General features: G+C 40.7%; 1 protein-coding gene across 2 annotated transcripts; it reads right to left on the bottom strand.

The window, feature by feature from the left end:
* Positions 1-420: 420 nt before the first annotated feature.
* Positions 421-13,945, bottom strand: Cd40lg (CD40 ligand). 2 transcript variants are annotated; one of them, XM_004643158.2, is made up of 5 exons: positions 13,790-13,945; positions 11,853-11,984; positions 7,715-7,769; positions 5,622-5,684; positions 421-1,236 (listed from the first exon to the last, which is right to left on the bottom strand). In XM_004643158.2, the coding sequence occupies exons 1-5, from the start codon at positions 13,943-13,945 to the stop codon at positions 860-862; spliced, it is 783 nt and encodes a 260-aa protein (XP_004643215.1). In that variant the 3' UTR covers positions 421-859. The 2 variants fall into 2 exon arrangements, with proteins under 2 accessions (XP_004643215.1, XP_004643216.1); XM_004643159.2 differs by lacking the exon at positions 5,622-5,684.
* Between the last annotated feature and the right edge of the window lie 2,495 nt (positions 13,946-16,440).

Below are 16,440 nucleotides of genomic sequence, written 5' to 3'. Positions count from 1 at the left end.
CAGCAGACAGAACTATAGGTACTGAAAAACAATAGCCATGTTAGAAGATCTTTATTACTCAAAAATAAATAACAAGAAGAACACAGGTTCACTCTAGAAACAATGGAGACTGCAGGAAGATACAATAGATTTCCTTTAAATACGGTCATTTTGCGGTGAGGAGAGGCGAGCTCAGAGATGCCCTCCCATCTACAGTGCTCAGAAATAAGGGACAAGGGAGAAATAAGGTAACTGAGTAGCAACAGCCTGATTGGTGTGTGTGTGTGTGTGTGTGTGTGTGTGTGTGTGTGTGTGTGAGAGAGAGAGAGAGAGAGAGAGAGAGAGAGAGAGAGAGAGAATGAGTGTTAGCAATGGTGGGCACATGGTTCTCAGTTCTCCACACCGATAAACTCTCTCACGCCCCGTCTCTTCCATCAGAGCTACAGGGCCATCCAGAATCGAATGTGAGCTAAGGCTCCCCATTCTTCCCCATTCTTCACTGGCCAATCCAATCCATTATCCACTGAGAGACACTGCACATAAAGAAACAAAACTGAACTTGTCTAATTTTCCTCTGTTTACTCAGGATTCTATCTGTGCATATGGGCCTTGTCTTCATCTAGGACTGTCTGGATGTCTGCATCAGTGGGGTTACTGCTTTAGAATACAAGCTCTTAGGGAGCAGGATCTGTTAGGGTCCACCCACCCTGCAATTCACTTATTACAGCCCTACATGCCTTGGGGTGTATAATAAATAGTTCTCCACAAGGAGGATCCTAGGGTTATAAATAGGCAGTTCCACGGGGGTGGTCTCATCTGCTTTGCTGTACTGGGAAGACTGCCAGCGCCAGCTCAGCTGCAGCCCAAGAAGGTGCACTGTTCAGAGCTTGAGCAAGCCAAAAGACGTGTAGCCATCCCCGTGGCTCACTTTTCTTGGATCAGTCACATTGACAAACAACGAAGCACCTGACTGCAATTCAAATACTCCTCCCAAATGAATGGTTTGTTGACCACATGAAATGGAGGAGCTGTGGGCATTTGCCGCCCTGAGTAAGACTCTCTCGGAGCCACTCGTGGACTTCAGACAGACGTTGGCTTGGAATGGAGCTTGGCTTGGAGGTTGCTGGTTAGTACAGAAGGTGACCTGGGTGTAGATGTAATAGAGTCCTTGTCTTTTAATGGTCAGCTGCTTCCCGTTTTCGAGGGTTACCAAGTTGCTGCTCATGGTGTAATAGCCTTTCTTGGCCCACTGTAGAACTGTAACAAAGAGGGGGGATAATTCATGGTGAGAGGACAGCAGCGTGTAGTTCACAGTTCACATTCTAACAGGAAATACATTTGAAGGTTGCCTGCTGGCTTTGTGTAGGAACAGACTCTTGAGGCCCTTCCCAGCCTTCAGGTATGTGAGTTACAAGTTAGCATGGGCAATAGAGTCAGATAAAGCAAGGCTCCAATCTAGGCTTTCCTCCTCAGGAATGTGGGCTAACATTAAAGCATATTGCAGACTTGTAAAAATTAAATAAAGTAATGGATCACGGTGAGAATCCTCTCTTAAAAATTCTTGCTTGTTTCTCAAGACAGTGTTTCACTTGTAGTCCAGGCTGGCCTTGAACTCACTATGTAGCCCTGGTTGGCCTTGAATTCAAGGTGATCCTCTTGCCTCAGTCTCCCAAGTGCTGGGATTACAGGCATGCACCACCACACCTGGCTCTCTCTTTATAATTCTTAAAGCCAATTTGCCCCTGAATTTGAGATAGCACAAATGATTTTAAAATCCGACATCATAAGTTATGCATAACAAATTATTCAGGTTAGATCCTGGATAATATTAATATGAATACCTTGATTAGTTGAATTTTTCTTCTTTTTCCATAATTTTATTGATAAACAAGTAGCAATGGGATAGTTTCAAATCAAATTGGTAAGACAGTTTCAATAACTAACACATTACATACATTCTTCCTAGTGGTTAGTTGCTGTACAAGATGCAGACATGATATCCTATCTACAAACACCATTAGAAAAAATCCCTCTATTCATTAAGAGAATGTAACTATATATCTATCCTAACCGCTTTGAATACACAGATACAAAATGGACATTCATCTGTATCCCCTTTTTTTGTTAAGTTCTGTTATTTGAATATTATAGGTGTGTTAACTCAGTAAAATATTCTAAAAGAGTCCAGTAGCCCATAATAGTATTGGGTCTTCCTCTTCACTGGCAATGTCAGAAATTGTTGACCTGAGTCTCCTACAGCTCAGCATAACAGCATGGCTTTACTTCTTATATTTCATTTTTATACTTTTCTGCTGGATGGTTAAGACCAAGTTAAAGCAGGACCTATGCAACAATAATTGTAGCTTTTGGGTCTGATAAGGTCAGTGAAATCCCCTCAGGATTTATCCTGAGATCCTGTACCTCAGATTGTAGAACCTTTGTCAGTGTCAGCCATGTGGATGAGTCACTGCCATTGCTTGGCCAATGTGCTCTCTGTGAAAGCCTGAGAGAATGTTTTCTCTCCATGTGACTCTCCTTAGGCACACTCTACATCATCGATCACTTTCCTCTTTGGCCCCATAATCTCCTTGATCAGAAAATTTGGGACACTGCCGAGTTACATGATGTTACAGTACAAATTTTCCTATGTCCTGAATCTTAATTGACCTTAGAAGGCTAGGGCAAAAATGTTGGCTTTCCTTGCAGCCCTCCTTTTTCTCTAATTTTGGTCTGTAAACTTAGGTTGTTAACCATCCAGAAGACAAGCTTATTGTTATTACCATACAACTTAGGCTGTTAAGCTTAACCTCACTGTCTGCTTATGAAACATTTTAGGCATAATATGGAACAGGTATTTTTCCTCAAGTATTGATATGTTCAGCCTTAAGTCCCTACAGAATATAATAAAAACATTTAAAAATTAGAATATATTTTTAAAAATAGGCATAAAGAGTTTTATAATTCTTATGTTTGCACTTAAGTCCAAAAATCTAACCATATACAACCTTGAAGCAGGAGAGTCCCACAATATCCCTTTCCTGTATCTTGCTTTCATTCACCACCCCCTTCTTTTTGAACAACCATCTACCTGAGAGACATCATAGCAGCAACTGGCATGTCATGACAAGCAGCCCATATTCAGAAGACCAGAATGACAGGCTCTCCAAGCATGAAACTACTATTACAAATTACCATTTGCAGTGCAGTAGCTTAGTTCACAGTTATCAGTATATATAGTTAGTCAGGGTGAGAATCTTTCCAATTAACTGTTAGATTAAGAATTTTTCTTTTGAGACAGAGCCTCACTGTGTAGTCCAGGCTTGAACTCACTATGCACCCCAAGCTGGCCTCAGACTCACTGTGATCCTCCTGCCTCAGCCTCCTGGTTGCTGGAATTACAGATGTGTGCTTCCATGCCTGGCCCACTTGCCTTGAGTTTTATAAAGCCGAAGTTTTAGTCTACCTAGCTCAGCTTCAGCTCAGAGAAAAGACTCCACTTATTCCTATATGATCATGCTGTTGAGCCCTGAGTTGCCTCCCATGGCAAGGACTAAAATTAGGCAAGAAGATATAAAAATAAATTGTGTGTGCATTTCACTGTGTTTTGATCTCCCATTGTAGTGGGTGCCACCAACTTGAAAGTACCTGTATTCTTGTGGCTAAACCAGAATACCCACCAGTGGTGTGCCATTTTCTCAGCTGAGATGTTGAGTGGGTTCAAAGTAGTGTATGTACTCGATTTCAAATCTCAGCTGCCACAGAGTGCTAGATTGGCTCACAAGGTTGGGGGTTGGGAGATGGGAAAGTGTTGATGCATTTGGTTCCTTCACCTTTAAGAAAATTCCTATTCAGTGGTCTTAGGTTTGTCAGAACGTAAGATCCTACCTGTGTGTACTGGTATGATCAGATAGGAAGGAAAGGTTTGGACTTGAAGTAGAGGAGGAATAGTACTGTTTCCCCACCTGACCTCTTGAAGACCTCCTGTGATACAGGTTGTATGATGCTTTAGGACCACTATCAGTCATGAGCCTTTGGAGAGAATCTGAACTCTGCAACTTACATCTAAGAGCAATGGTTTAGGTAGAGGTAGTCAAAGACCAGTGGTACAGTATTCTAGGTTTCACTACCACTGTCATTGAATTCAAAAGAGAAGGTGTCTAGATGGCCATGGTGGTGCACACCTGTAATCCCAACACTCTGGAAGGCTGAGTCAAGGGGATCACAAGTTGACCAGCTTGGGTAACTTAGTGACTTACTGAGACCTTATATGAAAATGAAAGACATTAAAAGGATTGGGGATACAGAGCAGTATGAAGGACCTTCAGTTTAATCCAAATAGGGGGAGGAGAGAGAGAGAGAGAGAGAGAGAGAGAGAGAGAGAGAGAGAGAGAGAGAGAGAAAGAGAGAGAGAGAGAGAGAGACAGAGAGACAGAGACAGGTATGTAAGGCAGAATTATTAGATGTAATAGGAATAACTGGCATTAATGAAGGCCTTTATGTCACTCTTTTAACATCTTACCCACAGTGAATTATGCTAAGTAGTACCCTTTTACATTGGCATAGCATAACTTGACAGATCCATATTTGCTGATTTGATACTGAAAATAAATGAGGCAGGAGACTGGTGCACAGTTACAAGGACATGCCTAATGTCACTCAGCAGGTCGTCATCATGGTTCTCTAATCCCAGTGTTCAAAGACTTTCCATCTGGCACTGTTCTGTACCAAACTCCATGACATACCCATGAGTTGTATATCCACTGAGGCCCACACCACCTCAGAGATGATGCAATATGTTCCTTTCTTTGTTCTGCCTCTCTCTGTTGCCTCTCTCTCTCTCTCTCTCTCTCTCTCTCTCTCTCTCTCTCTCTCTCACAGCACATTTAGAGGCTCCTTTCTGGAGCACACTGATACATTTTTCAAAGACTCTTCTGTTGCTCTTGCCTTTATGTAGATGGAGCATTTTATGCTAGTGTGCATGTTTCCATCCATTTATCAGATGCTACACATTCTGCAGCACTGTGTATTGCAAGGTACAGATTTGGGAAAAAAATCTAAGAGCTAGAATGATGGCAGAACGTATATGGAAATAAAATCATTCAGAGTTGCAAAGATCACACAGTATGTCGTATGTTGTTACTTCATTGGAAATTCTAACGTCTTGGCACCTATTGATCTTTACAGAATGATTTTACCTTTAATTTTGCTGAGGTTGGCCCCTTTGAGGCTGGGGTTAATCATACAGGGGTTGATAGGTGACAAAAAGATCCCTCGAGGCCCATTTACACACAATGAAGAGGGGCTACGAGGAGGTGGGGGGCCCAGTCAGGGGGTCACTACCTGCCATTTCTCCTATGCTGTCAGAATAATGGTCTCTCCACCTAGGAATTCATCATTTAGAATCAGCCATTGAGCAACAACATAATGAGAACATTGGGATTTCTTCCCACCTCCCTTTAACCCTCAAAACCCCATCTGTGTGTTAGGGCTCACGTTGAAGACAAAGGACAGCATTTGAGAAGTATATGGGTAGTTTTGTAAATTGGGCCCCGAGGAAAAGAGAAGCCTAATCATTATGCTGCCCTGCTTCCACGTCTCAGCCTTGTCCTCTGTGGTTGACCCTCCAATGCCATGGGACTTACCAGATGCAGTTTTATCGTCAGCTTGACTTAGGACATGTGCTGCAATTTGAGGATCTTGATCACCTGAAACGAAACCAAAAGCACACTGTCAGCCCAGGGAAATACAAAACTACCCACAGAGCAATTTAGTCCAGGTCTACACTGTGTGCTGAGACTCTCTTGAGACAGGTTACATGAAAGGAAGGATGAAATAATCTGAGATCCTTCACACTGAAGGAGAAGTTGGTTTCTTAATATCCTACATCATTGAATTGGATATTTTTATTGATCTTTCCTTCTAATAGCTTTTTTTCAATACTTCACATAGACTGACGCACAATAAAAATGCCCGTTCCTATTAGACCTAACTTGCATCTTGCTTTTAGGATCAAATCTCACATATTGGGAGTCTTGGTGGGTCCTACCACTTGTCTGGACACTGAGTCAGATGCTTGCAGTGCCTGATTAGGTGAAGCAACTGGCCAAACTCTTCTGTCTCTCTCTAGCCTTCTCATGTAAAAATTTACTCCTTAATTGAAGTACACTCTCCTAGGTGCAGAGAGTGTAGGGCTTTCTTTCTTTCTTTCTTTCTTTCTTTCTTTCTTTCTTTCTTTCTTTCTTTCTTTCTTTCTTTCTTTCTTTTTCTTTCTTTCTTTCTCCTTCCTTCCTTCCTTCCTTCCTTCCTTCCTTCCTTCCTTCCTTCCTTCCTTTCTCTTATGAGACTGGTACAGTATAAGTAAATCCAACTGCATGACTGGAACACCAGTTTTCCTCAGTTATGGTTTTTCTGCACACTGCTGGGCAGCACCCACAGGATCTGTTTCCTCAGATTTTACTGAGCTTAACAGAGAGCATGGTATCTCCCAACATGTTTTGCAGTCATTCTGAGAATAAAAATTTCATGGGAATCAGATGACCATTTAGCATCTGGACCAATTTTTAAAGTGAGTTCTGAACACTTGCTTGGCTTTAGAAAACTGTATCTGTACATTTGTTTGGATTCATTTATTTGTACCAGATTGGCGCAAGCCTTGGTATTACACTTACCATCTTTGTGACCTAATAGTCTCTTCAATACTCTTCCTTTCCTACCTCCATTGCTCACGTTACTGCCAGTATTTTTGCACTGGTGTCCAGTGTTATATTACAAAGGGAATGGGAAAAAGCTGGGATGTCTGGAAAATGAGGTAACTGGGAGCAAAAATGCCTGGAAATGCTCATGAGATGAACAGTGTTAGGCCCTGGGCATGATTAGTCTGGAGAAGAAAAGCCTCAATCAAAGCTCAGATGTCATGATTACTGCCTTCAGTGTCTGCACAGCTGCTGTGTAAGAGAGGAATTGTACTTTGATTACTGTGACCTCAAAGAGCAGAGTTGGGTCCAGTGAACACAGATTACAGGATCAAAATTTGACTTGAGAAGGACAGATGCAATGGAGAATAATGTAGTAATCTTACTGTAATTATTAGAGCTGTTTAAAGATATGCAAGGCTGTCTGATGATGGAGAAAGTACCATAGCCCTAAACATATTTGATGGGAGGCCACATGGTCAGTGTTTTTTTTTAAATACATTTATGTTCTGAGCATTGTGCTGGATTTGAGAACCATTGTGGCATCTCTTTAACCCTAAGATGTTTGGGATGCTCTGATTTCAAGAACAAAACAAAGACTAGAATGTTGTTTACACTGTCACTCCTTCATCCCAGAAGCTTTCCTGACCACTGTCCACCATGAAAATCTATTATCGTTGAGCAATGGATGTCATTTTACCATAGGATGACTTTCCTGCCATCATCCTCTGAAGGTGGTACCAGATGGTATATCATGAAATTTCTTTGGACTTAGTACTGTCAGCATTAATGGAACAAGGGCCAGGGAGATAGCTTTGGAGCATAAGCACCCACCTAGCGTTAACAGAACATAGCCTTCTCTATAAATACTAGCAACCAAAGTCTTTCTAAATCACAAGGACCAGAGCAGGTATCAAGTTGACAGCTTTCTTCCTGTTTTATTTTTGAGCTAAAAGTTCCCTAATTGAACACTGGTTCAATACGCTCAGCCTAAATCTTTTTAGTATATAGACATTCATAGAAATTGATGAATAACAACCTACCTTTTTGCCTTTCATAGCTGATTTCTTTCTTCTCCTCCTTGTTTAACATTATATCCTAAAAGAAGAATCATTGTAAGAGGTGATTTTGACAGCTGCTCTGTGATGAGGTTTTAGCAGTACCACTCTACATCTGTCATTACTGTTGTCTGTTCCTGGTGAGGATTATCATGTAGACTAAGATGTTGCCATTTAATCTATCATGCCAATTGGGAATTGATGGCTCTGACAGATGAGCTGACAGCCCAGGAAGCCCACGGGAGAATCTAGAACAAACTCTAAGTCATATTATCTCCATTCCGATGCTCTCTCCAGACCAGAGGCTGTGGTACTGACCCTTCTTTTGATCCCATCCTCCCTGGTTTTGATAGATACTGACAAATAAAACTTGATGATGGTGTGATTTTACCCTAGGAGCTGGTATATTGAATATTATTAAACATAAAGCATGACATATATTATAATAAAATTGGTCTGAAATCTCATAGCAAAAAGTCATAGTAAGTTTGACCTTTGAAGAAAAATCCCAGACCATACAATGACCCTTGCATATTTTCGTGATCTCTTTTAATGGGCTTGAGAGATTCTCTTGATGATTGTCCTATATGGCTTGTATTTCTTTTTTTAAAATTTCTTTAGAATAAATGACAATTAGGAAACACAGGTCATGCTCAAAGGCAAATGCAACACAACTTGAAAGATTTTTTTCCCTTAAAAACTGAAAGAATACTAGAGGTACTTACAGGGACTCCCATCTGTATAGGTTGGAAGATGAGAAAAGCTATCACTGCCATTTTAAAGAGACTGCACAAAGGGCTTGGAGGGCTTCACTGGCCCGTATTATGTTACCCAAAGGGTCTCAAACTTAAGGCAAGAGAGCCTATGATTTGGATCAACTTGTCTCATCACTCTATATTCTGAACACAAGAGGGAAGGCAGTAGTATTTGTACATCTTCTGAGAATCAAAGTCTTTTCCTCTTTTCTATCCTGGAATTAATTGTCTACAAGGTCCTTCCTTTGTTTTCCTCTTCTGGAAGGAATTTTCTGTTGTTACTGTTGACTCTAGCTACAGACACAGCTCAGTTGCCAGATGTGGGGGTGTAAGTCACAGAGCCCCAAGGGGAACCTGAGCCTTGAAACGCTCATGGGCCCCAGAGCCTCAACTTTCCATTCGAGCTGAAGTGGGGCACTATGAAAACGCAGTGACAGGAAAATGTTTGTGAGATAACAAGTAAACAAATGACTGTTTAGAATCTTTTCAAAAACTAGAGTGTGATGATTGAGGATAAGATACTTTTGGGCTACGTGGTTGCATTGGTATCATCAGGGCCTGGCTGGGAAGAAATTGTGAAGTCAGCAAAATTTGTCTCTAATACCCACCACTTTGCCTGTGTGAACTCTTCTCCAGCTATGCTCTTTGGAACACATTATTTTTTCTTGCTTAATTCTTTACTTCAATTGAAAAACTTTTCAGAGTTGAATCTCAAGAAATTTTGGATTATTTATTCTTTTCTTAGCGACATGCCAGCTATAGACAGATTGCCCTTTAATTTAAATATGATTGAACCCTATCAAAGGCATCTAAGGTTATTGTGAGCAGATAGCCATAGTGCTGAATTTTCTATCAGGGAGTGAGGTGGGCTGTAAGTTTTAATGTGAAATCATGGTATTTAAAATGATGCCCCCACTTACCCTAACATGGGCTCTGACTGCCATCCTCCCCCCACTTCAAAGTTACGTTGTGGTGCTGCTTGCCTCAGGAGATAATAAGTTCTCTGTGACTAGAAGACTTCAAATAAAGACTGGGTGGCAACTTGGGAGGGATGATAGAGAGAAGACTCAATTCTGAGAATTGAGAAGTGGATCTGGGCATTTCTAAGACCCTGTCAAGCCCTATGATTTGAGGGTCTTACATGTAAACTTGAGGCCACTGTAGGCTAGCCAGACTGTGGCCCTGAAAGAAGATCTTCTAACATTAGCTAAGAAAATACAAATCTAATTGGAGTTCTTCAACAGTTGGCCTGTTGAGTGAAAAAAAGTGGAAAATATTGTTTCAGAGAGAAATGTCAGGGAATGGGCCCTGAAAAGTCATGTAGGGGGCAGATAATTGAGCACAGAGGACTTTAAGTAACAATTAGTAACCATGGCACACATCTTCAATACAGATAGCATTGACCAAGGTTCCAACCTGCTGCTTCAGAGACAAGGAATGCCATCAGTCACAGGAAAGGAGGAGGTTGCCGAGCCCTGGTTGGTATGCCTTGAAAGGTCTGTCTTTCTAGAACATTAAACATGAACCTGACACTTTTTAATGGTGCGTGTAAGCATGGTGGCCAAACTAAATGTTGTATTTCTCCTATCCTGGGGAGATAACTTTGGAAACTGCATTTCTGTCCTGAAATAAGACATGAGGAATTGTCAGGTGAACTGCAAAATTCTCAATGGTAATGCAAGGGAGGGACAAAACCAACAAGCCATGCTCACTGCCATGTGAAGGAACCGAAGGCTGATCAGATAATTATAGAATGAACTGCCAGTGTTCATACAGATAATTTCGGCCCTCTCATGTTATACAGGAGAGAACTAAGTCATTTGCCCAAAGCCAAACAACCAAGCATATTCAATATGCTGTTTGGATCATTAACTTTTGTTTTCAAATGGTTTCATTTACACTCTAATTTGAAAGAGCTCCAAATACTCTATATTAGTGACTAGAATCCTCTAGAACAGAAGAAATGCAAATCATTTCCAAACTGAGCCAGCTGTGCAAGTAAAGGATTCAAAATTGCATCTAAAACCTGGATGAGGATGAAGAACCTGAAGGCCAGAGGCAGATCTGAGCCACGTTCTGATCCCCGTAGGTAACTCGGGAATAAGATGTCAGCATCTTCAGCACCAGATTATACTCCATGTCAGTTACAGTACAGAAGGACAAGGAGAAGTTCAAAAAAGATCCTAAGCCCCTGACCCCCTTATTAAATTTACCCATAACTACACATGAACATGAATTTCTGTTGGTGTATTCGGATTGCCCCCCACCTGACATAGAGCTGCCCTCACCATGGAGTTCTTAGACATGAACTCTAAGTGAGCTGAGGGACAAAGGGATTTGAATCCTTGTTCGAGGAGGGAAATGAGAACTGAGAATCCGTGATGTTCTGTCTTGGGAAAAAGAGCCCTTTGCTCTCATATCTGTGATGACCAAGTAAAAGTTCTAAAAAATTTTGTTTTAGGTACCCATCATAGGCCTCATAATTGACTTTAAGCTAGCTTAGTTGATAGGTTAAAAGATTGCAAACCTCTGTCTCTGGTCATGATGAACTCCAGAGTGGACTGGCTGCGCATGCAAATGCTAGCAATCATCGTGTGCCTTGAGTGGTACTAAGAATGCCTCACACTCAGTCCCTGTACATCTCCACCATAAAAGGGGACGATTGAATTTTCTCAGCACCTGAGATTCCATCCTTGGCTGAGCACTAGAGACCAGATCTTACTTCAGGAGTTCCTCCTACTCCCAGGACGGGCAATGCCTTTGCTTACGGTCTGCCAATAGGGCAATGGCCAAGGGTTATTGCTTCCATGGTAAATGGGAGTTAGACCTTGGTTCCACACTAGGAAAACTTCAAGCTTTGGGTTAGGAAGCAGAGAAGTGGACAAAAAATAAACTAATTTCGCTCAGTGGCACTGCCATATGTGAACTCATGAGTATATAAGCATATGCTCATGAAAATGTGTACTGTTCCCCAGACACAGCCTTTTGATTTGATCAAGCAGGAATACACACATTTCTAACTTTTCTTTTTCATAAGATTTTAGCTTAATATTTGTTTTTTTTATATACATATATCCGAACCCAGGTGTAAGCATGTATATATATATATATATATATATATATATATATATATATAGAGAGAGAGAGAGAGAGAGAGCTATATGTTTTTTTTTCAGAACCGGGTATTGAACTCAGACCCTTGCACTTGCCAGGGAAGTGCTTATTCCACTGAGCCATCTCCTCGGCCCCTTGAGAGAGCTATATGCGTGTATAGTAAATTTTGAAGATTTTTACAGGATTTCAGTTTCCAAACCTAAGAAATGTGGCAAAACTTTTCAGTGACTTTTACCCATATCGGAGTGCCTTACCTTGACAAAGCCTTCAAACTGGCTTCTAATTTTCTCACAGTTCAGCAAGGATAAAGACTCTTCGCCTTTGTTGCATCTCTGTATTGTTTTCATGAATACAAAATCATCGTGAAGATTCCTTTCATCTTCTATCTATTTTGAAATAACAAGGATATGAGAGACGTCATTGTGAAGAAGAATGCCACTAATGATGTCTGCCTCCACATTCGCTGCCATGGCACCAACAAGAAAAGGGCTTTGAGTGAATACATAGGAAGTATAATGTTATTATGCTGCATTATGGCTACTTGGTGTTTGCTATTTTAAAAAGCTACAAAAGCTAGCAATGGAGACATTGCATTATCTGAAACCCTAGGTACAAATCACAGCTATTTGAATGAATTTCTATCAAGGAGCATATCATATATATTTTTAATGCATCATTGCAACAGTATTCTATAATTGTTGTTACCTTTCTCCCCAGCCTATCAAATCTTTCTCTGCTGAACTAATTTGCACACTTCATTTTAGTCTGTATGGTGCAGTGTTACAGAAAGAAGTTAATTTGCAATGTGTGTCCATTAACTCAAATTCTAGCTCTGTCCCTTCTTAACTTTCATATTTGTGGAAGACATTGGCATTTTTAAAGAAGTCATCTTTCACCCCCAAAGTGAATGAGACATTTTTATCTTCCAAGTCTTCATAATTAAGCGTATCCAAATTCACTCCTTTCATCTCTTATTCCTATGCCATTTTCTTATGAGTAGGTTTTAAGATTTAAAACAAGATCGCTCTTGCTGACAACTTGTCACCAAGGACATTCCTCAGTGCTGTGGTTCTCCCTGAGTCTGCCAGGGCCACTTCTTCCTTTTGGAGGCAAAGCATGTGTCTAGACATTTGATCAACAGAGTCTGCCAGAGCAAACAAACGAACGTTCCGATCCAGAACTCGCCTCTTCTTTTCAGGAGTGGCGGAAAGCTTGACTGTCCTAGTGGATCACCTCCACTAACATTGCCTTGCCTTATACTGACAAAAAACTTCACAACCCTAATTCTAGATCTGTATCCCAAGAGAGCATCAGTGAAGTTCCCTGAGAAAAGTCAGCCAGATGCCACTGAGCCATGGTTCCCATGTCCAGACATTTAGGAACAGCCGGATAATTGATCAGTTTTCTCTTATTTATCTCTGATTTGCATTTTGCCAACATGATCAATAATGTTCTTCAGTGGAAGTGGTCAAATACACAGAAAAATATACATCCTGACATTGTTTTTTTTTATCCTAAGAAAGCAAAACCGGCCCACTAAGTTACTCTTCTCATTTATTCTTGTAAGATCAACCATTTAAGAACATGAAAGTACGTTGGATGGGCATTGAGCAGGTTGCAACTACTGCCGGCATGAGAAGAATTGTGCAGACAGCACCATTTTTACTAAAACTCTTGCAAATTTAAAGCTTATCTATGTGTTAATCTGAAGCACTATGAAATTTCAGACCAAATTGGTGCACTCCTTCCTGAGGTGGAAATTTAAAAGAAAAAATTGTCCCCATCTGAAAAAAGTTGTTGAACTTTTACAGCAAAACTTGCGGAATACTGATAGCTGGAGGCTACACAGCACTTACTTTGTACCAAGTACTATGGTAAGCACTGTACAAGGCTAAAATCACTTCACCTCTCAGATGAGTGCCGTTACCATTAAAAATGTGAAATAACTTGCCTAAGATCACAGAGCTGGTAGGGTCAGAGCCAACACCTGAAGCTAAGCCAGTGACACTAGATCCCAGTAGCTTAACCAAGGTGACAGTATGAGACTTCACTGACCAGACAACAAATATACCACAACACTGTGAATGCACTTGAGTTTCTATCATTCTCCATTATTTGAGAAGAATTAAAATCGATGCATCCACAAATCAGACTTTCAAATTAGTTAACAAAAGGTCGTAGTTTATCTTACCTTGTCTAACCTTCTGTGAAGATATACAGCAAAAAAGGCCGATCCAATCATTTGGGTGATTAGAAAAACAGTAAGCAAATACATAAAAATTTTCATGCTCACGGGCAATCCAGTGGCCACAGGTCGGGGAGAAGGTTGACTGTACGTTTCGATCATGCTGGGTTAAAGTTGAAATGGTATCTTCTGAACAAGAAGGTGGCGGAGGCAGCATGAGAAGACTGTGAAATTGGCCACCTTACTCAGGATTAGTTAAGAGCGCACAATCGTCGCAGCCCACACTTCCTGGAAAATGTGCTTCGTAGTCTTCTCTCCCAGCAAAAAAGTTACGTAAAGGTTTTTTTTTTTTTAATATACCCATATCATTCACTTCCAGGCTTTCCCTTTTGTTAGTAAAGAAGAAACGAGTTTCTTCTTCCATACATTCATTCTTGCCTTGCAATGTCACAGACTTCTTAACAGACATTGGCAGTATTTTCCTATCACTGTCTAACGTCCTGGGTTCACCAGTTTCAAGGAAAGTGACAAATTAATCCACCAGCAATAGACTTATTTCGATTTCAATCTTACTAATATAAAGCAGGAACCTGGCATAAAGGGAAAGAAACAAATGCCAAACAAAAGTTTGGATTGATTTTATGACTGGTTTGCCACTAGCTAATTTTTTCTCAAGAGTTTACTTATTTAATCTTGGAGCTCAACAAAATCCTACTAGCTTTGCAAACCAACACTATATGGAAAAAAGCAAAAAAGGATGCTAATAATTATTAAATACAATTAAGCTAGAAATATAATGCAAGAAAAACTCTTTGCTCAAAGGCAAAGCTAAGTAGGTTCTTCAGGGAAAAATCAGCCAAAATTGTGGAGTTGATGTTAAAGTAAAAATACTTGCTCACTGCAGGCATGTTGCCCATCTGCTCTGTCCCAATCTATGAATTATCACTGATGCTGACATAATGGTTTGAGGTAAGGAAAATAGGCTGCAATTGTGGGCTTTGTATTCTATTCTTTGCTCTACCAACAAATTGCTATGGACCATGGGAAAATTCTTTTACCTGTCAGCCCTCAGTTTCCCCATACTCAAAGTGGTACCTTCCTTGCCTTTTCCATAGTTTATTATGATGATAGAATAAAGATGTCCATGACACAGATTTTCAGGTTAAGCAACAGACAACTCTCATACCTAGTTAAGAATTTGTTTAGCCCAAGATAAGTTTTCCAAATAATGGCCTTTACATATTGGTCAAAATCAAATGGATAAGAACAATATCAAAAACACCTTGACTTGTGACAATGAGTTGAATCACTGAGGTATACAGGGTCACATGTTGCTGAATGGCTTTTGTGTCATCTTCTCAGACTGGCTTTAGACCAAACACCCTTGTGGAAATCCCTACCCCATCTCCCAATCCCATAGAATCATTTTGAGAGACAAATAGGAAGTGTAAAGGCTGCTCTGATAGGCATGCTGTCTGTGTAGTTAGTGCCTGCTTACTTTCCCTCCCACGCCCTAGCATCCTGTCCTGGGCTCAGATCTGTGTAGCTGTTCACTACATCTGCCAAGTATGTAGCTTCAGTGCACGTGATGAGCTTTGATCAGTCGAGTCAGAGGCCTCGGTTCTTAGACAAGTGACCTTAGTTCTGCTGAAGGAAAATTATCATGGTGACCAAAATGGGCTCAAGGCCTTCTGTGAGGCCAGTATTTTTTTTTTTTTTTTTGTATTTTAGGGAAGGTTCTACAGGGTGTTCAGGGTCTCACTACAAGATCAGACGCGTAGTGATCTGCCTGTTTACAGCCTCCCAAGAGCTGGGATGCATGCCCCACTCCGCCCAGTCTTCTGAGGCCAGTTTTATACAGATACAGAGTGCAAGAGTGGCAAGGGCCCTGAGAAGATAAGCCCTCCCAAACCCCAAGGGAGAAGATGCTAAAGGAACCACAGAGATGCAGGCAATAGCAAGATTCATTCATGTGACCAACTTCAAGAAAGTTCTTGTCCAACTTCCCTGGCTTCCCTGTGTGAACTCTAGGTTCTTGCAATCTGACTTCTCTCCACAACATACTCTTGACACTGCTTCTCAGTAATAGTTTTAGCAGATACTTTTTAGAATTCATTTTTAGTGATCTCTCTACCACTCTGCTGATTTGTTCTGTTGTCACCCTTCTGTGTACTCACCATCTTTGACTTTTGTGTTACCACAACACTTTTCCTGTTTTGTTTTCTAGGTTTATCGACATATGATTGACAAATACAAATTGTATCTATTTAAGGTATACAATGAAATGATACATGCATAGACTGTAAAATATTTTTAATTTTACCAGTATATTGAGGCTCTCCATTCCATGTCCTGCCCAGATAATCCTTCTAATTTAAGGTTCCCCACATGTATGCTCAAGTATAAATTTGTTACTCCCATAGTGGAGATTTATATGATTCAGTTAACAGTGCATGCGGTTGCTGTCCAACTCACAGGCTTCTCAGGAATCATAAAGGTTTCTGTCCCTCATACAGGATGTCTCCATGTGACTCCATTTTTGGTACGACTTAAATGTTTAGTATTCTCTCTCTTCATTGTTTCATCTTCTCTCTTCCCATCTCCTTCCACCTTTCTTCTTACTTTTCCTCACCCTCTTTCTCCCTCTCTTCCTCTCT

The sequence above is a fragment of the Octodon degus genome, unplaced genomic scaffold, assembly GCF_000260255.1.
Source record: "Octodon degus isolate 3935 unplaced genomic scaffold, OctDeg1.0 scaffold00167, whole genome shotgun sequence".
Lineage (NCBI taxonomy): Eukaryota > Metazoa > Chordata > Mammalia > Rodentia > Octodontidae > Octodon > Octodon degus.
This window is presented reverse-complemented; position numbering and strand designations above follow the sequence as displayed.

Bases quoted from the DNA above. Each gene is read 5' to 3' on its own strand.
- Cd40lg (XM_004643158.2), bottom strand. From the start codon at position 13,945: ATGATCGAAACGTACAGTCAACCTTCTCCCCGACCTGTGGCCACTGGA. The intron at 11,985-13,789 runs GTAAGATAAACT...ATTTCAAAATAG, and splicing joins TTCACAGAAGGTTAGACAAG to ATAGAAGATGAAAGGAATCT. The intron at 7,770-11,852 runs GTAAGGCACTCC...TTCTTCTTTTAG, and splicing joins AGTTTGAAGGCTTTGTCAAG to GATATAATGTTAAACAAGGA.